Source organism: Centruroides vittatus, unplaced genomic scaffold (assembly GCF_030686945.1).
Source record: "Centruroides vittatus isolate TY-2023 unplaced genomic scaffold, ASM3068694v2 contig_923, whole genome shotgun sequence".
Classification (NCBI taxonomy): Eukaryota; Metazoa; Arthropoda; class Arachnida; order Scorpiones; family Buthidae; genus Centruroides; species Centruroides vittatus.
In genome coordinates, this window is record NW_027122610.1 from 1,068,711 (window position 1) to 1,096,068 (window position 27,358).

At 28.9% G+C, this 27,358-nt stretch overlaps 1 protein-coding gene across 1 annotated transcript; it reads left to right on the forward strand.

Annotated features, from left to right (window-relative positions):
- The first annotated feature begins 1,152 nt into the window (after nucleotides 1-1,152).
- On the forward strand, nucleotides 1,153-27,358 carry Lk6 (Lk6 kinase). Its single transcript, XM_067281618.1, has 12 exons — nucleotides 1,153-1,619; nucleotides 8,411-8,554; nucleotides 8,818-8,915; nucleotides 11,152-11,273; nucleotides 12,034-12,065; nucleotides 12,140-12,244; nucleotides 12,319-12,374; nucleotides 12,563-12,655; nucleotides 13,523-13,626; nucleotides 17,170-17,260; nucleotides 25,371-25,579; nucleotides 25,650-27,358. The coding sequence occupies exons 1-12, from the start codon at nucleotides 1,478-1,480 to the stop codon at nucleotides 25,918-25,920; spliced, it is 1,467 nt and encodes a 488-aa protein (XP_067137719.1). The 5' UTR covers nucleotides 1,153-1,477; the 3' UTR covers nucleotides 25,921-27,358.

Genomic DNA, 27,358 nt, shown 5'->3' on the forward strand with positions numbered 1-27,358 from the left:
TCGTTACAAATAGGAAATATATTAGTTTCTTAATTAAACTGAGCGTTTAAATAACTGTCAAGTATAGGGAAAAAAGGAGTAATTATTGAATGCATAGCGTAAAAAACTCCCCAAACTCCGGAAATGCTGATTATATCACACCATATTACTGTACTCAGCTGGGGTTTCACAGCTGCAACCTGGCTGCAACGAACTTTTCTAGAAAGTTCGCTTAAGAGATATATAGCTTTCATCATTCCAGTGCGTGCCTAAAAGCTAAGTAGTTCGCAAAAATTCCAAAATTTACAATACGTTTTCGGTTATTGACCGCAACTCGACTCGTATCGTAATACAAAGATTATGCTAAATCTCCTACGATCTCTCTCTTCGCTTAAACATGCTATGCTGTATATTATCTAGACAAGGCAATCTTGATCACGTTTCAATTCTACTTTCTTTAATCTTTATATTAAAAACAAAAAGGTAGAAAGGACTTTTATGAATCATATTCTATCATGTAAAAATGTTTTAACGTTACGAAACGTGCAGTTTTGTTTTAATCCCATTGAATGATTAAGCGTAATCTAAATTAAACCAGGGCGAGTTTAATGGGTTTATTTTGGGCGTATTATTAAATTTCTTAATTTGTTTGCATTTTAAATATAATTAATATAAAATTATGTAGTTTGTTTCGAAGCAAGCGTATAAAATTATATAGGAAGCGATGAAACTACATCAGAGATGCATCCAACAACTTTAATATCCCATTATTAAAAGCAACGAGGGAGAGATTGATATAAAAACTTCATCAGGACATCGTTTCTCTGCATAATTGGTGCGAAATCGATGGATTAAACACGCTTGGTTAATCTCTAGAATTGTTGCATCAGAAACAGGCATTGTCATCCATTTTATTTCACTCGATGACATCGTCCATCATGACTGTACCAAAAAATCATTTTTTCTTCCGGTGGACAATGTACGAGCTAACGTTGTTTTCGTTTTCGGATGTCTTTAAAAGCAAAAATCCACCCTCTTATCGGGGAATGGATTTGCCTGCGTCTCGCCACTTCAATCTATGACGTCAAAAGGTGCAGTATTTATAAATATCACGTGACGGAAACGTCGCGCATACACGTCGCGCATTCGACACGCTGGGTATTTAAAGGCAGAGACGGGTGTGGGTTGCAGAGTGTGGCTAATGTGAAAGAAAGGCAAGGCGTGTGTTGTTAAAGTAGGGGCATCAGCTCTAACCGGCTGTGCTCTTTAGGCTTACAGCTGGCTGGAAGCCTTGCTTTGTTTTGGTTGATAGAAGTTCTAGCATTAGCTCGGTTTATCTTTTGGTCCATATAAAAAATTTTAAAATGAATAAAAAAAATTCGGATCACTAAATTTTAGCTATCAAAATTATTTGAATTCAAAACAATACATATAAAAGAGTGTTGTATACGCCGTCTTATTTGTAAGTAGCCGAAGCTAACTGGAAATTTCTTCGACAATGAAACAGGAAGTGTTCCTGGCAAGTACCGAGGCTGGTTTGATCCGTCGATCCCCAAATGGTCCACTCTCGCCTATCCTGCTGCTGGATTCACCGAATGACTCACCCGTCGGTACACCAGACTCAGGCATCCTCACTGCAAGTAAGTGGAATACAAAACATTCATTGTCCCTTACTAATGTGTTCTGAGCTAGAAATAAATTTCTTCCACTTTTATCTCCTTTTTTTCTTGTGTTCTTATCTTGTCAACAGTTAACGTCCCGTCTATGTAAATTGTCTGATGTCACTGTTTTTGTGTGTCAATAATGTTATTGTCTTATACAAGTATAGTGTATATTATATATTTAACCTCTAAAAAACTATGTTGCAATATTTTTATTGCGAAATTTAAAAAAAACTTATTTCTATAATTAAGTTATTTATAATAGCTAATTTATTCGTTTATTTCATTATTTTAGATCTTGATTGATTTGAAATTAGAGACGATCGTCTTCTATTTAATCTAATTAAAATGGCAGTTTTGTTAAAGAAAGCCAAAATTTTTCTATAATTTTCTTAATGACGTTTCCCGAATCCTTAAAAAAATCGCAATTTATTGCGATTTTTTGTGAATCCTTTTTAGTTTTTCTGAATGTCACGAAAAAAGAGAGTTGATTAAACTTGCATGTTTCCTTAACTGAGAAAACTGGAGGGAGAAATATATATATATATATATATATATATAGTATATCGATTTGATTTTGGTTTAAATTATGTTAAAACGCAATTTATAAGTTTACTTTTTTTGTTTTAAAATGTCATTTATATTCATAAATAAAACTAGTAACATCCGAGATCGTTTGCCTAAGGAGTGGGAGAGGGGGGAAAATCTGAAACACTCGGAAACATTTTATCTATAGAGGACGAGCGATCATCAGTAGTTTTTAATCTTCAATTTCTGATGATAGTTGACTGATTATTTAAAATATTAAATTCCACATAGGAGATAGGAAGTAAAAGAAAAAAAATTTAAGTCGATCATGACAAGAATCCCTAAGGAAGCCTCTGCTCGCTGTTTAAAAACCCCATCCCATTTTGAGCCCCATATACGATATCCGGAGATTCGCTACGCTAGGAAACTATCTCTAGCATCTTAACGAATCACCAAGCTAAGGTGTCCGTTAAAAAAAGGGGGAAAGAAAAATGTTAGAAGGGCTAAACATCGACTCTTCCGATCAGTTGTTAGCGTTATTTAAATGTAGAGATGGCGAATCAAACCTGTACCAACCCCCAATGAGGAATGGAAGTGACCCAGCAATGTACTGGTTCAATCAATCGACATTGCTGAGGCCGGGAAGGATAGTGTAAAACTGGATGGACCTTTACAATACATATAAAAATCGATTGATAGATGCGAAACAGCTGTTTTGTTCGATTATTCCGATGTGCCACGAATGAAAATGACATCTTGGAGGAAATTTTAAAGGCGCAGATGTAATTTGTGGCTTTTAAATTAAAGAAAACGAAAGAAACAAAAAAAAACTTCCTCGTCGTATATGTGTCATACGTGTTAAACTGTCAGAAGCTTAACGATCTGCTTCGAATTCACTGTCATGGCGCATTCATGCTAATAAATGTTAGTAAATATGACTCACTATTGACTGGGAGAATTGATTCCTGTTTTCTGTACTCTGTACTTATACATAATTACTGATTTTTTTTTCCTTCCGTGGCACCTATATATAGGTTAGTAAAATCGCCGCCTTTTCGGAGGTTTTTAAACTGTTTCGGGCACGCACGAATCGTTCATTGTTAGAAATCGTACGTGGGACTTTTACCCTTAACTGCGCTGACTCCAACTATGGCGGATGCTGACCTAAATACCGATTCACGTGACAAGGAGAACTTGGTTATTTTGAAAGAGCTTGTCTGTGTTGAGCTGAATTTTTAGAAACCGTTCGGTTTTCGTTTTATATAATGTTTGGATTACCCTGAAGGTTTCTATTATTTACCCGCGGGAAGTAGTCATCAGTTTTTACTTTTCCAGGAAATCGTACTTGGTCTCGAGCCATATCTTTTACTTTTTGCTTTCGATTTTTTTTTTCCTTCGTGCAATCTGCGCCGTTGGCAAACTTCTTTCGCTGTTGTTTCGACATCTCGCACAAACGCTTGGTTAACTGCTCTTTAAAATGTTAAATCGGGTCTTTTGCCTTGGTGTAAAAAGTGTTTTTTTTTTTTTCTAATATTGTATCCCTGTCTAAATCTTCAACCTTGACCTCGTGTCAAGAAAACAAGTCGAACGTGTCCTCTGGAGACAAGTCGCACGTATTCCGTTTTCCACCAGTACATTGCGTGATTCGAATCTGACTTCTATATTAACTGAGCACGGATGTCAAATATCGGTTAGGAGAGAATTGCAGGGCAGCATTTCACTTCTGTTTAATAATAAACAACGGCAATATATATGTTATTCTAATTAATTTTTTTTTTATTCTGTAAGTCCACTTTTTTTACGGATATGTAGACTGTCCGAACAGAAAAACTTCTCTATATTTATAACACATAGGTATTGCTTTTGTTTCAAACATAAGATCACAATCTTACTTTCAATTTCTATAGATTAAAACAGGCATTAAATAAGCAACACAATACATTTCATGCATGTGCTTTCCATTTGTGTCATCTGTATTAACTTTTTCTTTATTTATAATTGTAATAATAATGCAAGCTATTGGACTAATTATTTTATTTTTGTTTGAAATTATTTGTTGTTTCATTATAATTGTGTAATATGAATATGGTATTTAAATTTATTCAACATTATATACAGTTTAAAGAAATATTTATGAATATTTCTATCCTAAATATTTACATCAAATCATAAAAAGTATCTTGTAAAATCAGTTAAAGTAATTAAATATATTTTTTTTTTTAATAGAATCTTGGATTCAAAGTGTTTTCTTATTGACATTTTACAGTTATGGAGATAAATTTAACTGACATTTGTAACAATTTTTACTTAATTGATTTTTAAAATTACCAAATTTTCAACACATTTTTATATTTTTAATATGAATATTTCAGTGATAATTTCAAAAATTTGTTACATTAAATGTTAGTTTACTTCATTTATTGTGAAGTAAATTTTAAATAAATTTTGCAATTTCTAACTTTCTTTAATTTCTAACCATTAAGTAATTTTGATTTGAAAACAAAAAAAGTGAACATAAACTTTAAATATTTCTATAATATATAAATTATTTTGACTACTATTCAATCTTGCAGATATAATCTACACCTTTTGGTAAAGTATTATATTAAAGTTATTTTATATAATCAGCTAAACTCTTAATAGAAATCAGTAGAATGAAATTTTGTTGATGTATTTAAATTTTTAATTCAATTAGTAATAAATTTGATTTTATTATTGCTTAATTATCAGTTTGAATATTTTAAAAAATCATTTTTTAGATAAGATTTTAATAGATTAAATCTGAAATGGATAAACAGTAATGATAGCTTTGATTTAATTAATGTTGAAGTTTCATTTGTTACTATTTAGAGCAATTAAAACAAGTCTGTCTTGGTGAATTTAAATTCTGTATTTTTGGGTTAAAAACAGGACAACGAACTTTTTGGCCAACAACTTGCCTCACCTTTGTTAGCCTGATAACTTTCATAAAAGTCAAATGAAGTAAAATTTTGGATGACAGTCAATGATTGTTTTAGTGATCCGATTAAAAATAGTAAATGAAATTGGTTTTACTTTTATCTTAAAACCATTTTATATAATCAACATTAATGCGGTATTACTAGTTTTAATTTGTGTAATCTGTTTACTTATCAAGTTTGTTCAGTTTTTTTTTTAAATTTATTTCTAATTGTGTCAAGGAATTTTGCATTAATTGTTTGTATTAATTTTGCAGGTTTTATATTTTAAAGCAATAAAAATACAACATTGGTGATGCAAATTATTATCTATTTATTGCAAATGATGTGATGTAAATTCTATGTGAACAGTAAAGAAATGTTTTTGCTGTTGGTTAATTTATTACTTAAGTTGCAATATGTAATTTAGGTTGTGTTTTAAATCAAAATGTCTGACTGTATGATATGTAATTGCTCTTACTGTCTGATTTGCAGCAAAAATACTTAGTTCAGTGCAATCCAATGAAGATTTTTATAATTTAATGCAAAGTTTTGGGCATCTCAAAACAACTCTATATATATTTAAAAATTAGATAAGAAAAACACTATTAGTATAATTAAGTATAATTAATATGTGCTAAATGTTGTTTGCTTAATAGTGGGGCAAAGATTAAATTTTACGTGCGAAAAAAACAATGCCCTGCAGGCACAGAGAAACTGCTCCATTATTCTCGAATTATTTTGCTCTTCTGTATCTAGGTCTATATATTTTTTTAGATCTGTTTAAGATAGTTTTGTTACAGCTGCTGCATTTTTAATGTTCTTTTCTCTTAATGTTTTGCATTTATGGTTTTTTTTAAATAAGCTTTTTAAATATTATCATAATAATTTTAAATACAAAACAACTAATATAATTAAGGAAAATTTACCAGCATGTTTCTAAACTTTATTTTAAAAAAAAGTAGTTTTTGTAATGATCGCTTCATGAGATTTCTGTAGAAATTTATTCCAGAAATTTACAATTTAGAATTTAATTTATATCAAAAACAAAAATGACTTCAGTGAATACAAATCAATACAGAAATAAAAGTTTAAAAATCTGATTTATATTTTAATCTAAATCTTGATAAATATGTCAGTTCAGATAATTAGTTTTTGCAAAATTTTACTCACAAATTTAAGTACGGTACATAATACAGTAACATAAATTTCATTATTTTAAAAAATAATATAATAATAGAATCATTACTGATAATCAGAAAATGCTGATTTAAATAATATAGCTTTTTTTAAAAATGACTTAATAGATTAACTAAGATAATTTAGTGATTATTTTTATAAAAATTTTCGTTTTTTGTAATGAAAATTATAATTGGGCTATACATTCCCATTGTTATTTGTTAATCTCAAAGGGAGTTAGGTAGATGAAAATAGAGAGCAGATATGGAAAGCATATTTTTAAATTAAAATATAATTAAAACTGGCAGCTCCTCATTGTGACAATGTCAATAAGTAATAGCTTGTTTTTTCTTATTCTTTATATAGTTGTCTTTATTTTTGATCACATTTACAATCTAGGGATGTGTTATTGTATGTATGTACTACATAAAATTCTTGATATGCAATAAAATTTCATATATAATATGAAGTAAGATATTTCTTGGATAACTGACTTTAATAATCTAAAAGATCAGTTTGGTATAATTATATGTCTATTGCATGTCTATCTTTCATTTGTTTGCAAATGTCATTTTTAAATAAATAAATTGATTTTGAAATGATAGTTGCTGGTTTAGTAAATAGAGTGAGTATCACTATAACAATGTGAGTCATCATAAGGACATCCACTCCACTCCACTTGCTTTCAAAAATTGATCATGTTGTTATTAGACTTACATATATTAACTGCATGAAAGTCTGTTTAAATAATATAAACAAACATTACATATGGATAATTGATTTTTAAGTGTATAAATACAATTTACTTTTATATTTTAAATTGAATTGACTATGGTAGTCTGCTTGTTAAGTTTATTGTTATGTTTTATTGTGTTGTTAATATTGAAAATAGTAATGTAATCACTCCAATTGTTCTCAAAATATTTTGATGTCATTGTTTTCTTATGCAAATTTTTTACTATTTGGCTTGATACAGATGAAATGATTTTTGCAAAATATAATCAAGCATTTTGATTGCTACATTTCGGAAATTAAAATATGGAAAAAATTTCACTGTTTTATTTCATTTTATTGAATTTGTTCTAATGTAATAAGTACAAAATAAAAGGCAAAATTACTTGCAATTTAATGTTCTTAAAATGCAAATTTCCCTTCAAAATGAAGTAATAAATTTTATTAAAATATTTTATTTTTAAAAACTCAAATACTGGTTTTACTTAACTTATCAGTATTTAAATTACCACTTAACATTAGTTTTTAAATCTTTTTCTTTTGATTACAGTCAAATTAAAATGTGTAATTTTGCTTTATCATTAGAATTTTTAAATCTTATGGCAATGACACACTTAAATAAATTTACTTCCTAATTTTTTTGCAAGCTTTTTAATATTTTTTTGCAGTAAGAGAAAAGGTCATTTATGATTACTTTCCATTGTATCAACTGTTTAAAAAGTAACTAATTTACAGATTTTACAGCCTTGTTTTTACTACTGCATTTACAAATAATAAGTCCATGAAAGAAGCTTATTTTGTGCTAAAAATAAAATTTGTTTTTGTATGTCATTTGTTAAAAATGGATATAAAATTTTTTGATTGAGATTGATGTTTGTTAAAAATAAACACTATTTTGGTATAGCATTGCTTCAGATTCTATTTACAAGCCAAATAATTTGTAAATAAAAATCTGGGTGATACTAAATCAATATCCTGTTTGTTTAAATAAGGTTTTTTCTTTTTTTAAATTTATTGAAAGCTTTGTTATATTGGTGGCATGCAACTATCCAATATATTCTAATCAGTTTCTCATTGTTCTAAATGGTATTTAGAATCTGGCATCATAAAAGGATTAAACTTTTCATAATTTATTTAACTGGAATAAATGAAGGTTGACAGAATGGTTACATCCCAATTTCCTAAGACAAACAAACAGATTTTAAATCTGGCAAAAAAATATTCTACATTTCCAAGGCATTTGAAACTCTTTCCAATTTCTAGAGAATTATTATATTAGCCATTTGAAAATATGCCAGTTAATAGCTAGATTCTGACTAACAAAACTACTGCTTTATTTAATTAAAGCCCTTTTTTTTCTTTTTTTGCAAATATTTCATTTTAGAATCATTTTAGGTGATGTGCCAGATGTTCTGCAAACATCTACAAATGCATGCAGCCAGCCCATTGAAACACCAAAGCCTTCACAAGACCAGCAGCGGAAGCGAAGAAGAAAGAAAAAACGGACAGGATCTAGTTTGGCTTGCAGTGATTTTTCGGGTAATGCATTATTACTGATTTACAATTAATAAAAAATTTTGTTTAAAATAGTTTTTTCAGAACTCGATTTTTATAACTTTATTTTAGTATATATTTCTTAATGCATTAACAGATTTAAAATTAAAACTTATTTCACTGATCCATGTAATTACAATATGGCTTTTTTATTTAGATTAATTATTAATTAGCTTTAATTACATTTTAACTTGGTGAAAATAGAAATAATATCTGTGTTCTTTTTTAAATGATTGTTATTTTTATAGACTTGTACAGGTTAACAGAAGAGATACTTGGTGAAGGTGCATATGCATCTGTAAGAACTTGTATTAATGTTTATACCGAGAAAGAATATGCTGTAAAGGTATATAGTATTTTTAATTATTATATTGCTTTTAATAAATTTGTAATGTAAGTTATTAGTTACAGTAGTTATGACTACAAAATTACATAATTGTTTCTTTAATAACTTTTCTCTATTGGTAATAATTTTAATAAATGTTTTCATTTTTAAAATGGTGTCAGGTGATTATTTATGGTAGTTATATTTAAAACCTGAATTTATTAAATTATTTTTATGTAATAATTGTTAAATTAATAAAAATTATCTAAATCTAACAATTATTACATAAGTTACAAAATTTAATTTTATTTAATTATTATAATCTTTTATTTAAGAAATTTATAACTTCATATATAATTAATTATTACTGGTATAATTACTGGTAGTATAAAGTTATAAATACATTTATAACTTTATATTATCATCAGTAATAATTAATATCTATATAATGATTTTCTAGCAAAATTATAAAAATAATTTTCTTTTCACATTACTAATCATATTTTTCTTATAGAAAAGAATATTTTTACTATTTTTTTGACTTTTTTGTTTAACTTACATTATTTATTTATTACTAGAATAAAGTATTAATATGAAAAATGATGTAATATTCTGAAATATGACCAAATTTAAATGATATAATATTTCAAGATAGTATAAATTTTATTTTATTAACATTTTATACAGAAAGGGATGTTTGTTTTAAATATTTTGACTTTATAGATATTTGTTGATTTCCTGTATTTAAAAAGATTTTTAATATACAATGAAGACAATTAAAATATTTTAAAAATTTTTATGTAGAAAGTATTTCAGATCTAAATTTCAGTAAAACATGAGCTGCTATATTTCTGAAAAATGAAAAGTGAATGCATGCTTTCATTACCAATGTTGAGTCATAATTATTAGAATCGGAATATGTAATTTAGGTGGTTTGGAAAATTTCAGATTTATCTTTTTCCCGTAAATTTTACAATGATTTGATATTGCCTGGAGTGTTGACCCAGTTATCAAGCAACAACTATAATCAAAGAGAGTTGTACCCAAAATCTACATTATTTCCTGATGATTGCTATTTTCATGTTGAATAGTAGGCTGGGTTGACCTCAAAGCCACTTTGGAAAACTTTTTTTTTCCTTGTGTAGGATTTATTTTTGATTTCTTTCAATCTGTGATATTTATCTGTAATTATCTTTCCTTTATATCAATTCTTTTTATTGTTAAACTGTCAGTGGTTTAAAATAAAAAAAAAAATTTTCCATGAATTTTGATACAAGATTTTCACTTAAGCAGTGTCTAGATATTTTTAAAAAATACATTTGAAAATTATTATAAACAAAAAGTTTAAAGTTTCAATTTTAATGATTTTAAAAACATTTAAGAAAATCTTAATCCTTTTATTTTTGTCTGTGATTATACATAAATTTATAAACTAAATTACACAGAATAATTACTATATTCTAATCTATAAATTGTTGTTAAATATTTGATGTTGATAAGATTTTCTTGCGTATTTGTTTTTTTCGTCTTACTAATTCTGTTTGTATTTTTTTATTGAGTTTTAAACTTTATGCTTTTAAAAAAGTTTAAAAAATTATATATGTAATTCTTAAATATAATTTGGTATAAAACAAACTATTCCTTTCCATTTTCAAAATAAACTGTTCAGTTGCTTGTAACCTATATAATTAGTTAAAAGAGAATAAATTTAAGCATAGTTTTTTTATATATGATCATAAATTGACCAATTATAGTTAAGTATAAATCATAAAAATTTCTATAAAAAAATGTATTGTAATTACAATTTGCTTAAATTACCAGAAAAAACTTTATTACATATATTTAAATTATATAAAAAAGGTATTGTTAACAAAGAAGAATATTTTTGTTATAGATTGAATATTAATGTATACATAAAAATATATAAATATGTACATATACTAAGATTGTACTGTACAAAGCTTGAATAAAACAAGATAATTTTAAAATCAAAAATTGTTAGTTTCTAATTTTTATTGATTTTCATGTTAAATAAGTAAATTAATATATTTCTGCAGAAATAGGCAAAGGCTAACAATCATAGATAGCTTACATATTTGTATAAATTAATTATAAAAAAAATATGTTCTGAAATTATACACGATAATTTATATAAGTATTAATTTCCAAAGTAATTAATTAAAAACTATGATATAATTACATTGAGTTGTTATTTTAATTTTAACACATTCAAAAGCATTAAAATTTTTCCATTAAGATAATTGAAAAAGAACCAGGTCATAGTCGATCAAGAGTATTTCGTGAAGTAGAGACATTCCATCATTGTCAAGGTCACCAGAACATTATTCAACTGATAGAATTTTTTGAAGAACAAGACAGGTATATTAATCTTAAAATTAAATTTGCAAAAGTTTTGATAACAGTGATAAATGATGTTAGAATAAGATTTGGTAGTAGTTTATTTAAATTTTCATTACTAAATGTTGTGACATTTTTATAATTTATATAATTATACTAAATGGGTTTCTCATTAGTAAAAGAATTTTTAATAATTAATAATTTTGATATTTTAATGAAAATTTCTATGAAATACTTAAATTTTTTTTTTACTTCATAAAATTTTGTGTTCAAAAATTATTAGTATCTGTAGATATTAAATTCAAATGCACGGTTCATGAAATGGAAATCCTTAAGTGTATTTCAATCTTTTTGAGCTAATGGCTTGCAAGTAATTTTGGCAGCAAGCCAAGCCAGTTTGCACCAAAGATGCTCTTATATGTATAAAGAAACAGTGAAAATAGTAATGTCTTTTTTTTTATATTAAAAAAATACTAATAAATACAAATAATATTTATTATTTCTTTTTATTATTATTTCAAAATTATTTTTTGAATTTTATAGCACTTCTGAGAAATCTATAGTACATTGGTTTATTGATAAATCACTATCCTAAATTATTGGAAATTTTCCAACATTAAAATATTTACTTAAATATGAAATTAATTAAAGTTATTTACTTGTAAAAATTATCCAGTTAATTAAAACTTTTGTTTAAAGAAGAATTAAAACTTGAAAAAATTTTCAACAAGTCACGATAGTGTTATATGTATTACATCTTACATTTCAATTTTTCTTCTAGGTTTTACTTGGTGTTTGAGAAGGTCAATGGAGGTAGGTTAAAGTTTATACAAAATAAAAAGTAAATCAAAAAGAATTAGTTTTTTATTAAATTTTTTTATGAATAGGCCCATTATTAGCACACATTCAAAAGAGAGTCCATTTTACTGAAAATGAAGCAAGTACTATTATTAGAGATATTGCTAATGCATTAAAATTTTTACATCATAAAGGTATTTTTTTTTTAACTTTGTTGTTCAATTATTAAAAAATTTCGAATGCATACTAAAGTTTTTTTTTTCATTAGGAATTGCACATCGTGATTTAAAACCAGAAAACATTCTTTGCTTTAGTGAAAATCAGGTTAGAGGACTTCTTACAATTATGAAAATTTGCTTGTTGGTTAAATTCAGGAAAAGTTTTGTGTGTTGTGAATAATTATTAAAAATTAATAATAATTTTTTTTTACTAAAATTCAATGAATAGTTTTAATTTACATAAATCTTTTTGATGTATAAATGTTTAACATTTTTTTATATTAATATTTTTAGGTCTGTCCAGTAAAAATTTGTGATTTTGATTTGGGCAGTGGTATAGTATTTAACAGCACAACTCCTGTCAGTACACCAGAATTACAAACACCTGTGAGTATTTTAAAATTATATCAGCTGGATTTTTATGTTAATACATATTTCATTTAAATAAAAGCTAGTACTTTCTTCAATTATGGCAATAAAAATATATTAAATGTAGAATTTTTAAAAAGTAAAGAATTCAAATTAACAAAAACATAGATAATAATTATATGAAGTGTGAGTAGTGATTATGATAAATAAATTTTAAATTTATTTGTATTTAACACAGAATCTTCGCTTTAACTTAGTTTTTAAAAATTTTTATACAATCAACCTACTGGTATTATTATTTGCAGTATTAAGTCTACATATATCTGATGAACAAATTTAATTTTTTTTTTATTTAATGTGTAATTGTGGTGTTGTTACTGTGCATACTTATAAAAAAAAAGTGTCCTGCACAATATAATTTTCTTGTTTATTACAAATAAAAAAAAAATATAGATTATTAATTTTTCAAGCATATGTTGTTTTATTTAAAAGCTTATTTTGAAATATATATGACAGTTTGCCCAGCAACAATAATTTTTCTTCTTTATTTCATTATTGTAAGGCATTTAAATTTTCTTTTTTATTAAATTAGTTTAAATATCTTTTAAACAATTAAATATGAAATGCTTTTTGATATTTCAGATGTTACTGAGGTGAAATAAATGTTTTAAAAACATTTTAAAAATTATTTTAATCAAGTCCTTAAACTGTTACCATTTTTATAATAATTACTTATAAAACTTTTTTAATCTTAATCTATATATATACACCATTTTAGTACATATTCTGAACTGCAAGAAATTATTTTAGATAAGATTAAATTTTTTTGTGAATTTAATTTGAGATTATAAGGTATTTGATTTTATCATGTATTTCAACTGATAGGTGGGATCAGCAGAATTTATGGCACCAGAAGTGGTAGAAGCATTTATTGGAGAAGCAACCACCTATGATAAACGTTGTGATTTATGGAGTTTAGGGGTAATTATGTAAGTATATTGATTTCAAAACTTACCAAGAATTTAGAAGAGTTATAAATAATCTAAAAATATACTAATTTTACTAAATACAAGAACTAAATGTTTAATTTCTCTTTACTCTCTAATCCCTCAAGATACTTTACTTACCTTGTATTTGAAGAGGAAAAATACTTCAACTTTAAGCTGATTATAATAAACTTATAAAAATATAAATTCTATTGTTTAATTGTTTTCAATATTTTTGATACTCACTTATAACAAAAGCTGCACTTGTGTATTAATTTAAAATTTAATAACATATTAACTAAAATATCTATCATTTTAATCACTTCTATATCTAGTATATAAGTACTGTAATACAGTCCACAATTATTATTATGTTGGATTAAGTGAGATATACTCGGTTAACACCAGTGGCTGTGTACTATGCCAGACCAAAGTCGAGGCATAGTAACCAAAACAAAAATTAAAGAAGTGTATCAGTGTGTGTCTGTATTCAGGAATTTCCTTACAATATGACATGTATTTAATATAGTGGCCTTCTGTAGTGTGATGTATGTGTTTCTATTCAATTGTAATGTTCCCAGGCTTTTGTGTAGTGTGTGTGGTATGACACATGTAGAGGAGAGAACAACAGGTATAATAAGCACCCTATTCATCCTCCACAGATGCCTTATTTCCTGGGCGAGTTCTGTGTACTTGCTGACTTTTTCAGTGCATGTGTTTTGTATATTTGCATGTGTTTGGAATGGATATGTCTATAATGTATGTGATTTTATTTGTTTGTCAATGAGCATGATATCTGGTCTGTTGTGGTAAATTGTTTTATCTGTGATTTTGGCTCTGTCGTACATTTTGTACGTGTTGTTTTCCAATACTGTCTGTGGAATGTATTTGTAGTATGGTTCACGGATATCTACTAATTTGTTTTTCTTTGCAAGCTCTTAATATTTGCTACTTAATTATGTCTATGTAAATAATCTATCTGTGCCAAGAGCTTGCAACCGGAAGTGATGTGTTGTATAATTTCTGGCATGATGTGACATTTTGTGTGTCATTTGTGAGTGTCGTATCTTTGAGTGTGTGTTTTCTGTAGTTTTTAGTATTTATGACCTAATCCTGTGTGGCAATCATGAATCCTTTCATCTCCCCAAAGAGGCGTTCCTGATCTAACCAGCTGTTTGACGCAGTTTTGTCAACAAAGTTCTGGGCCAGGTTATAGGGATGTCTGCCATAGAGTGCCTTCTGAACCCACGATTGCTTAATGGTATCTTTGCTTTTTATATGTTGTGTCGTGTCCATATGTTGTGAGTGTAAGTTTAATGGTGCGTTATTCGAGTCTGCTAGAGTTACTGCTTTATGTAACTGTGATGTTTCTTGTTTTCTGTGGAAAAACTCTCGCAGTGACTGTATTTGTTTGTAGTGAAGGTTAACTATGTCAATCGGGCCATGTCCGCTATCTTTACGTGTAAGGGTTAGTCTTTCTATGGCGGATTTAGGATGATGTTGTTTATGCTAAGTAAGTGTTGTTTTTGTTTTTGTTTGGAGTTCAAGATCTGTGTGAGTCCAATGTATAACTCCAAAAGAATATGTGAGTACTGGGATGACATATGTGTTTATTGCTTTAACTGTGTGTTCTGAGAATAGCATTTAACCTACTTTGATATTCTTTAATTAATCTTTGCTTCATTTGTGCTGATAGTTTGGCCTGTTGGAACCTTAAATACTTGTAGAACTCACCCTCTTCCATGGATTCAATAACATCCCCATTTCCAAGTGCAAAATCTTATTTCTTCAGGATTCCTTATTCTATGTGAAGTGTTTTGCATTTGTCTAGGTCAAACTCCATTTGTATGTCCTTGGTGTATGAATGTGTGATTTGTAGGAGTTGATAAAGTTGTTTTTGTGTGGATGCATAAAGTTTTATGCCATCCATGTACAGTACACAAGATGTGACAGTGTAAACTCTGTTGTTTTTTTATATCTGATATTGTATCCATATTGCGTGTTGTTTAACATGTTGGATAATGGGTTCAGGGCTAAGCAGAACCAGAGAGGACTAAAGGAATTTCCTTGAAAAATTTCATTTAATGAATATTTGGTTTGTTTGTATGGAAGTGTTACTAACCCTGAGATGTAGTGTTGGTTTCCGGTGCTGCATAGTGTTTTGGAAGAATGATGATGATGTTATTATTATGACATTACATTTAACATTCTCTTATACAAAGAACATTTTGTTTTTTAACATTAAGCTATTTCTAATAAAAGACACAATTTTTGGATTGCAATCTATTTCCATTCATTTAAAATTTTTGTTTTTTCTTTCGTGTCAAAATAAATATAAAATATAAGCTATTTTTATGAAAATATCAAGCAATTACATATTAGAGATGGACAAAAAATTACCTACATCACAGTCCACATCTTTTTTTTGGCATTAATTGAATGTGTAAGATCATTGTTAAATCTATAATATTCATTAATGTTAAGAAAAAAAAATTGCTATTGATAGTTTACTTAACCAACTACAATCATATGTTTAATTGATGTTTATTTTCACAGGTTTGTTGTTTTAATAGGATTTGGTTATGTTATTTTAAATTCATTGCAACATAGTATAAACATGGCAGTTTGAAACTCTATTATTCTATAAACTATCCCATATAGATTTAAGCTGATTATAGTAGTCTGTTTTTAAGAACATGTAAATTTTCTGTCATTCTTAAAGAATACTTAATCAGCAGATGAAATGATGTCCAAATCATATTTTTTGATGCATCTTAAAAGACAATCTTATGGCAAACTGAAAAATCTGTAAAACGAATGCATTCATATAAATTAAAATTATTTTCATCATTGCATAATTTGACATTGTTGCATTAAAAATTTTTCTAATGCAGTTTCTTATATCTTCATTTTATTCATTTCAACAAATTGTTCAATTTAAAACTGATTTCTAATTCAAATATATTTTCTTTTCAATGATACATGCAATAACATGATTAAATGTTCAGTTTTATTAGTCAGTTTTTCCAGTTTTCTTCAATGTTTTCTTAGTTGCATTCATTTCAGATGTTTATATACATTGCAAATTGATGTGTCCATAAAAAAATTAATCATCATCATGTTTTAAATCAATATTATACTGAAATTGTATAGTTTTTGTTAATTATTTCATTTGAAGTAATTTTAATAATAATCTAGACCATTTCAGTAGAACTAGTATTTTAAAATCATTTATTAGCCAAGAATTTTGCTATTTGAAGTCATATAGATATATGCATGGTTGTCAAATATATTGCATCTGCAAAATTCCTAATTATAATATATATTGCAATATTGCAGATCTGTCTTTTCAAATAAAGATATTGAAGTCTCATCTAATAATTTTTCATCTAATAAGAATCCTGTTAAATGAGTAGAAAAGCAAAAATGTTAATTTTCAAGTAACTAACATTATTTAGTGCAACTTTTTCATATTTTATATTTGATATTTTTATGAAGATAGCGAACAATTCAGTTTTTTAATCATTTATATTAATAATTTTACAGGTACATATTGCTTTGTGGATATCCCCCATTTTATGGTCGATGTGGAAGTGATTGTGGATGGGAGAGGGGAGAATTTTGTCAGTCCTGTCAGGTTAGTTCAAAGCTTTATACATATAGATTTTTTTTTAATTATACAGAATTTCATATATGTTCATAAATATTGGTAATTCTTTAGTATTAATCACTTTGATTAAATTCAAGACTCCTCTTAATTTTTTAATGTTAAATTCTATTTAACACTTGTAATTTCTGTACTTAGATTTTTAATGATCTTTAAACTATTTTAAATTGAATTTCAAAAATGCATACTCGTCAAAAATTTTCATCGTACAATGAAGATTTGAAATTGACCCCATTGAAGAGTCATAAAATATAAGCTGATAAGAAAATTAATCCACACATACTTGGATTATTTTATTAGTATATAAAATGTATTTATGATAAATAAATAGACAATCTGGTTTGAGGAAGAAAGCAGCTGTTGACACTCTCTAAAAAAATTTCTAAAATCTTTTAATTAAACAAATTATCAGGCTAATTATCATTTGATATAAATGAAGTGCTAATGATAGCAAATGTGTGATTATTATTTTAAAGATATTAAAGTAGATAGTCTTCTCCAATTCCTGTTTTACTCTGATGTAATGATTTTAGAATTATTTAATAATAATTTTCTAGCTCTTAAATTTTGTACAAATTTTGTAATATCATAAAAACATATTCTGCTGTTTATTTCTCATTCGTAACTATTGTATAGTTATATATATATGTGAAATTGTATAGTTTTTGTTAATATAGTTTTTTTTATACCAGAATACAAAAACAAGACTTCTGGGAAAATGATGTATATTTTAAGTACTAATGATAGTTTTCATTATAAATAGACAGACATGATCAAATCAGTTGCAGCTGATATTCCACAAAGGTTTAAGCAACATAGAAATAGTGCCAAGTTTAATACAGTTAATACCAAATGTAATTTATTTGAATAGATTTTATCTACAAAGCAATCATATATGTGTTTTTATGATAAAAACAAGAGTTTAGAAAATTTTAAATTTTATAATAATTTTATAATTAATAATTAAGAAAATGTAAGTAATCAATTTAATTAATTGTTAAAAAATATAATTCTGAATTTAAGTACCAAAAAATAATTATAATTAAATTATTAGACAAACATGAAATCTGATCAAAAAGTATCCATACTGAACTGTGAAACTAAAAATAAACTTAAGATGAATGACTAGTCTTTTTTGAAGTAAGCATCTCCTTGTGTGTGTATTCTTACTAACATTTCTTTGCTCAAAGCTTCTCAATTTCTAAAATGATTTTAAAAGAGAACTGTCACATTTTGTTTGAGGTTTTCATAAATCTTTGTTTTGAAATATTTTGGGAATTTGGAATTAGAAAAGGATAATATCTAGCAATCATGATATAATTTTACTACTTGGCCAATTGTCTTGATGGATAAGCCAATCAATTGCCTATCACTTTTGTAGTTTGTAATTTATAGAATTATGTAGATATCACTGAGCTTATTTTACAAATGCTAATAATCATTTGGCTTTGTAGAGCCTGTTCAAAATAATCATATCATTTAATCTTTTTCAAATATGATAAAGTTTGGCTGTGGTTACAACTTTGTCTCTTGCACTTTTACCAAAGCATCTATATATATGAGGATGTATGTATGGTTTGTTTGTTTGCTGTACACTCCTAGGCCATTCGACCAATTGCTACAAAACTCGGCAGTTAGGTTCAAATACTCCTAACTTAGGGTGGGATGTATGACATAATCTATCGATTGGATTTCTATATATGCTGCTCACTTGCCAAATCGATTAACTCCATAAAACAAAGTGGAGAAAAGTGACAAAATAATACATTCTTTTTTAAAATTCCTTGTAAAATATAAATTCAAATAAACATTGTAGAATGTGTATGTACATGTAGCTTTTATTTAACAACAAATAAAATGTATAAGATAGCATAGATATGTGTGATCAGAGGGTCAGCACCTCTTTAGTACCTTGTCAGGACTGACACCACTGTGTCTTCTAGGATAGACACAGAAACCATTGTGGCTGCAAATTCGAAATTCGTGAGAATGATCACGTGCACGGGCAGTCGGATTCACGCTGGAGGGGTGTTGAGAGCAGATTGGAAGAAGTGCACACTACAACGTAATTAGAACGGAAAATACCAGTTTATTTATATAAATATTTACACGTATACACAAGGTAACAAAGAGTTCTATTTAGCCTTCTAATAGCAAGTTAAATTGTCTATAGCTATATAGCGTCATCTGAGGTTAATGGATTCTTGATCAAGAGAGAGAGAGCTTATAATGTTACACGCGAAGCAAAATACCTTGATCGACGGCTTGATTGTCATGTCGATCGAAGATCGTAGAGGTGGTAATGTCTGTCTTTTTGTTTCTGGTGTCTTTTGAACTGGATCACTGGAGGGAATTTGTCGGCTTGTCAGGTTCGGGAACCAGCAACAGGATTAGAATGGCGATCAAGAGATGAAAGATGGATGAAGCAGTCAGCGATAAAGCACTCGTGTCAAAAAAAGGAAGCAGGATCGGCGGACTTTCAACAACCCCTTGTCCTCAAGTCACTCCTTTTATATCTTCAAGCCATGTTATCCTTTTTCACCAATAGTGAAAGTTGGACTGTAACTGACTAATTTCTTTTACTTACTGTTTGTGATGAGATAACATTAAATAATTTATCGTTATCTACAAAGCACTGATCAGCGCACACTATAGTATTGCAATCGTACTGTGTGCTGGCAGATTAGAGTTGCAGTATGGAGTTAATTAGATTGGCTTCTGAAATAAATAACATTTTTTTTTATGGCCATTTAAATTGTCATTAAGTGGTATTGATCCTTATTATTAGGAAAACTTATTATGAATATAAAAAGTTAAGAATATATCAAATGCTTTCACACTAAAATTTTAAAAAATTCAAAATGTTGAGTTAATCGATTTGGCTTATGAATGGTTCATATATCAATTAATTTCTGTCTACACTCAATTGCTGGCTTTACACGCAGTGTCATCTATTGGAAAAAATTTTGCAAAATTATTTAGTCAATTATTTTGTTAATTATACTTAAAGATTATAATTTATAAAAATATATGTTATATTCACTGAATTACTGCAACAATGATATAGTACATAATAGATGTGCTATTATACCTTTACCATGACAGATAACACATTTCAGCAAGTTCCTACATGGAGTGTAGTAGTGTTTTGTCCCTGTATATCATACTTTTCCTATTAGCAAGAGAGTCATGCCAGTTATTTATCTAACTCCATTCAGGGAAAATTTTTGAATTGAAATAACATGACTCGTGGTACAAATCAGAAGTTTGTATATAGTTAATCTGGTCCTCTTTCTATTAAGATTTCCATGTCTGGTCTCGTTAAGGTAAGCAACTTCAGTCATGTGTGAGGCCATCACAACCTGTCTAACACAGATCACATTTCAAATATTAATACTGGTATTAATTAGTAGTTGTTGACCTCCCCGGAAGAGAGGACTCAAATTACTTTGACCCCCTTTTACAACAGTCCCTTCTTTTTATAGAACCAGCAGTATGGTGGTATTCAAATAGGAAAATTACATAATACAAGGTTACTGGCAAGCACAAAATGTTTTAAGCAGTTTTTGAGGCTGCCAAGTTTAAATATTTGGTCCATTTTTTGGGAAATTTGATTAGTTGGCAGATTACCATTAGACATTCAGGTGTGAATGGTACAGTTTCTTAGAGTTAACATTAGAAAAAAATGTATCTGAAAAATTTCAATTCCTGACTACTTAACCAACGAAATTATGCCCTTCCATATCATCTGAGTATTGTGATAAACGTGACTATGGTAGGCTGAAATAATCAAACTCTTTATATAGTTTTCGTTTTACTGTTTGTTATATCATAGTATTTAATTTATATAACTACAAAGGTTATTTTTGGTCACTCAGTGTGATAAACTCTTACATAAAATTTAATTTATATTTACAAAGGTTATAATATAATAGAAGGATTAAAAGTAAGAAATAATCTTAATCTTTGCTGCTGCTGTTTTTTTTCCCAAGCAATGCCAGACTCATCTAGTATATTTCATATTTTACTTCAGTTATTACATGAATAGATCATATTTAAAACAAAAAAATGTCAAAAAAATATTTTCTTCCTTCATGATCAGAAATAGTAGATTGAACATAATATACCGTGTGTCTAAATATTCTATTAAAACTGCTTGATATCAATTGAGAGATTCTTACATCATTGACAATTTAATCTTATTTTTAAATAGATCCTATCACAATATAAAATTTATCACTTTGACATTTTTGCTCAGAAAAGAATATTTAGGACATTCACTTATACAGTTTTGTTGGAATCATCCAGCTCGTAATTAAAACTACCGTATTTACTCAAATATAAGATGATCCTGCATGTAGGATGAGGTGTAACTTTAAAGATCAAAATAAAGAAAATTAGATTTATTAAAAAAACTTATAATTTTATTTCATTTAATTACAAATAAAATTGTGTGCATTTATGTGCATTTGATTTGCCCCACAAAAATTACTGGCATTTTAAACTTTAAGGAAAAATCTTGTAAAATTGACAACATAATTTGTTCACGTATAGCCGGACAACCAGGAACCTTTTTTTTGCCAATACTTAACAGTCAAATTCACTCTTCGTCAATTACTTATGAGTTTCTTCTAATTCTAATTTCCAAATAATCATCTGTTTTCACGTGGGAATGAATTAAAACTTATATCGGGCTCCCGTGTAATTTTGGAATTCAATTCAAAAGCTTTGCTTTTTCTATTCCTATTCATCTTTACTCCTGACAATACACAAGAACGATTCAAATGACCCAGATAAAATACTTTTGTTTTTAAACATCAAAAGGTGAGAATCTGGAAAAAATGCAAATACTAGTTTACAAAAATTATACAAAACGAAATGAATTCTTTGCTTGTGCATATAGGACGACCTAGGTTTTTGAAGCAGTAAAAAGTGGATAAAAATCTCATCTTATATGCAAGAAAATGCGGTATTTAAGATGATTTTATGTTAAACAAACATTGTAAAACCTGATAAATTTGTAAAGCCAAACAACGCCCAGATAACATTGGGCTACTTTTCTGTGAGTATATTTAATTAATTACTAAATACTTTGTCACTAAAAGGAGACATTAGGTAAATTATAGATTTATAAATTTCCACTGCCGTCTGTTTCTGTCCTTCCTTAATCTTGAGAAGTGTTAGTTAGATGAAATTTGAGACCAGATATGGAAAGCTTAGGAGCAGGAAGTCCTGATTGTGATTTCAATTGAAAAACTTTTCACGGAACGGAATTACATAGATGACCAGTGTGACACTGTTGTTATCAGGAAAAGTGTGATTTACAGAGGCAAGACACTACTAATTTGAGATTGAGAGCGCATATTTTAAATTAAATAAATTTAAAATATGATCTTGATAAGATTTTTGGGTTAATGTTACCTTAGGTCACAAAATGGCGGCGGCTGGATTTTTTCCCTACGTTGGAGACTGCGACGGGGAAAAAATTTTTCCCTCGATTCAAGATGGCCACGTGACCGGCCGCCATCTTGAATAGCTCGACAATATATGCGGATTTTAACCGAAATGTAACAAATTAAAAAAAGCGAAAAAGTAATTTTTTACTTACTTTCTGATGAACGTTGGCTACTTCTTCCTTTGTTTCTTTCCTGTCCGATCCAAGTTTTTCCCGGTTTCGCTAACCTCCAGATTTTCTTTCGGTGCATTTCTTTTCTTCCCTGTTCTTTTTCCTTCGGCCGCTGTTTTATTGGTCGATTGACGTTTTCCTTCTTTTGATGTGGAAGCACTTTCCTGCTTTTTGACATCTTTCCCTTCTTCTTGTTTCTTGTTTCCTTTCTGCTTCGTAATCGCCGCGGGCGCCGAAGGAACGGTTTCGGGCTCGCGCCAAATCGGCACTTTTCCACTGCCAGGATATATGTTGCGTAAGTGTTGAGCAAAAATTTGAAATCTCTCGCCTGGTTTCCTGGAGGGCCAATTCAAGAATTTCTTATACATAAACAAGTACATGTACGAGTCAGATAGATCACTAGTATAGTGTTTTGGCAGGTGTTTCTTGTTTTTTAAATAGCCCCAGAGGCGTTCGATATTCTGAGTATGATCTCCTGTTTTGGGATCGACGAAATTTTTCGAATGATTTACTGTTCTATGTTCGACTGCTACCCCTTCGATGTCGTCAATATGCATGTATCCTTTCCATTCGTCCGTTATTATAGTGCTGCCTGAATTTACGTATTTATACACGATCCAATTCAAAGTATTTTCTGATCTGTCGTTAACCTGACATACGAAGCAATTCTTGTCTTCCTGGCAGATTCCGCCAACCACCCATTTCGTGCTCTTTAATATACGCCCTCTCTCGTACTTTCTCTTACATATGACAGTCTCGTCAATCTCCACTGTTTTATTTGGCCCTCCGATTTTAAATGATGACATATTACTCATAGCAATAAGCATTACCAACCTTATGTGATTGGACCAATCGACACCCGCCTTTCTAGATATGCCTGCCGCAATCGCAGAGGTCGTCGCAGTACATTCCAGACAAAGATAGTTCCATATAAACGACAGAATGCTACCCCAGGAAATGCGACCAAATTTACTTTTAAATGTACCTTCGAAGGCTGAAGTCATTGTACGGCACTTCGTGCATCGCAGGAAACAGCTTTCTCTATTACTCCGGTAGTATAATTTGCATAGGGAATCACAATAAATGCAAATGGCCTCGGTCGGCTGTATTCCTAATTTCGCAGCAAATTTAAATGCGCTATCGATAAGAGGAGGTACACCTAACTCCAAAAATTCGCCTTCCATCAACTTGTAAAAATCACGGCAAGTGCATTTCGACCAAAATTCGTCGTTGGAAAGCAAATCGACTAAATCACTCATTTCCGAACAATTTGTAATAAACTAAAAGAGGGGAGGTTGGGATGTAGGTAAAAAAAAAACAAAGCCTTTCCTTAATTTCTAATTACAGGTTTTTCTAACGCTTAGCGAAATATTGCAATAAAAGAAATAGGAATACTTACAAATACAGGAAGTAATAATAACAAATATTAACCGCTAATAGTTAATGCGAAACCGATAAATCGTTATGAAAAGAAATACGACTGTTCAACCGAACTGTAACACAGCAGCAGGCGTTTCCAACTGGTAGGCAATTTGCATAAAATTGAATCGAAATGAACAGAATTCACATCACAGATCAAGCATTTTGCATATTCGTTCGTAAAACCACTACGAATTACCCGCCGATATTACTCTCGCACGACGTCACGAAAAGGCTCCCTCTACCGTCCCAAATTTACACACATGAAAGTCGCCGTTTCGAGGTTACAGGACACTCGCCAACGTCGAACTTAGGTATGAAACCGAACAGGGAAAAATTCTCCAAGGCGTCGACGTCACGACTCTAGGGAAAAAATTTTTCCCCACCGCGGTCGCCAGGATGGGGAAAAAATCCAGCCGCCGCCATTTTGTGACCTAGGGTAACATTAACCGATTTTTGATTATTTATGATGAATGATTTGTCAAGATCCTATGAAGAACAATTATATTATATTTTAAGATTGTCTTTTATTTATCACAAAAACACTTATTTTTTGATTCAATACTATTTTTATACACTTTATAACCACTTAAAAGGGTTTTTGAATGAATAAACAGAAATGTTGTCCTTCAAATCAAGCATTCAGAGTTCAAGAATTACTCAGAAGATGATTAATTCTGAGATATTTTATTGAAATGCATTTTGAATCTGAATTCTTGCTGATCCCTCTTCAATGACTGTACAATCTGCAATAGTGCCTTATTGCAGGTTGTACAGTCATTGAAGAGGGATCAGCAAGAATTCAGATTCAAAATGCATTTCAATAAAATATCTCAGAATTAATCATCTTCTGAGTAATTCTTGAACTCTGAATGCTTGATTTGAAGGACAACATTTCTGTTTATTCATTCAAAAACCCTCTTTTATAAATCATTAAAAAAAAAAAAAGTGAATGATTATATCTGGAAAATATTGCTAATTTTAGCTTCATATTAAACTATTTTTATTATTATTTTTTTCTATAACAAATTCCAGGATATGTTGTTTACATGTATACAAGATGGTGCATACTATTTTCCTGAAAGAGAATGGGCATACATTTCTGAAGAAGCAAAAGATTTAATAAGACATCTACTAGTGAAAGATGCCAGCCAGAGATATACAGCAGAAATGGTTCTCAATCATCCATGGATTTCACACGGTGGTCCAACCACACGTCTGGAAACGCCCAGCATCATACGCAGGTAATTTCTTTTTAATATCCTATCTTAATTTATAGTAGATTTATATTAAAAACTCAATTTTTACATACAGAAACAACAGTGCCAAAGATTTGGCAGCTTTTGCAGAAAGTGCCAATGCTATGAAACGTCTCGTTTTACGTCACTTAGCATACAGCATGGAATTAAGACCCCACCGTGTCGAAGAAGAAGATCTGTTACTTCCCGGTACTCCCACACCTCCATCATGCAGTCCATCCCCAATATTTGGGCTTTCTCCTCCAAGCGAATCCAAAATTGCTCAACGTCGACTTCGCAGTTTGAGCCTCAGAAAAGCCACTGAACCAGTTACGCTTTTGGGGTAATTTTCATAAACCTCAAATTAAAAACAAAAAAAAGAAGTGCAAGAATATTTAGTTGTTGGCAGGGAATTTCTGGTGCAAATTACTGTACAGTTGTTTTCCTGTACAAATTACTGTGCAGTTGTTTAAAACAGTACAAAAAAATGTGGCACATATAAGTTGTTTTTACAATTAAAATCGACATTAATACTATTATTATTAATATTTAGAGTGAAATTCCCTGTAACACATTGACAATATTTGAATCACTGTAATACATACAAATGATCATAACAAGTAATCTGCACTTTAATTTAAAAGAAAAAAAATATATATGTATATTTAAACCTTTTCTTGTCTATTTCATAACAAAAAAAAAAAGTGGTTGAGGTTGTGTTAAAGTATGTTTTAGTGTTCTGAAATGAATGTATTTCAGCAAGAATATATAATCCGTAGCATTTCAAAGTAGATCTTAACGATTTGGAAATCAATCATTGTACTTAAAGTGCCAGTAATTGTTTAATGTGTACAGAGTGTGAAATGCATCCTCAACTTGGTTTTAACAAGTTGGCATTCTGTAGTAATGTTTTTCGCCCGGTTCTAAGGGTGATGTTTTATACAGAATAGTTGAAAGTTCCTGATTGCAGGTCTTCTCTCCTGCCACTTAGAAATAAAAAAACAACAAACGAAATGCTCATTACAGTTTGGACCTCAGGGAAAATAATTCCAATCTCTCTGCACAAACAATAGCTGTCTAGCTCTCGCTTGAGGTCCAGAAAACATTTTTATTGTTTTGCACTAAATGGTACAATGCCACACGGCACAAACAAGTAAGATGTGGTATTCGATCGGTTTCTACGTTTTAAAACAAATTACCCATCTAGGTGTAATAGTTTTCCACAAGATTGGTTTTCAGTACTGAAAAAAATGAATGAAAAACTGAAATATGGTTCTGATTTAATTAGATAAATTATATCTTTAGAGAACGTAGTTAAAAATAGACATAATTAAGGAAAAATGTCCACGTACTTTTGTGTATCTAATACAAAATGTTCTTGATCTTGTATATTTTCTGTTTTTATGCATTACCGTTTTTAAATTCCTGCCACAAAAAATAACTTATCAAGTTTGATGATGATGATAATAATAATAAAAATAATAATATAATAATAATTCACTGAAAACAAAAATTCCTGTTTTAAAAATTAACTTTTTGAGTTAACTTTTTTGGAATGTACTTTACCAATTGTAAAACTTTAATATTGATCTTACTCATCAAATAAAACATGTCTTGAATTAATATACATATAAATTATATATAAATATATAATATATATGAATGACTTGGTGTTTTGATAAAATACCAATATATTGTTCTGGTTTACACGAGCCTACCAATGGGAAAAATAAGATGCAGTTGTACGGTTAAAGAGAGAAATAAAAAAAAAAACATGCCACATCA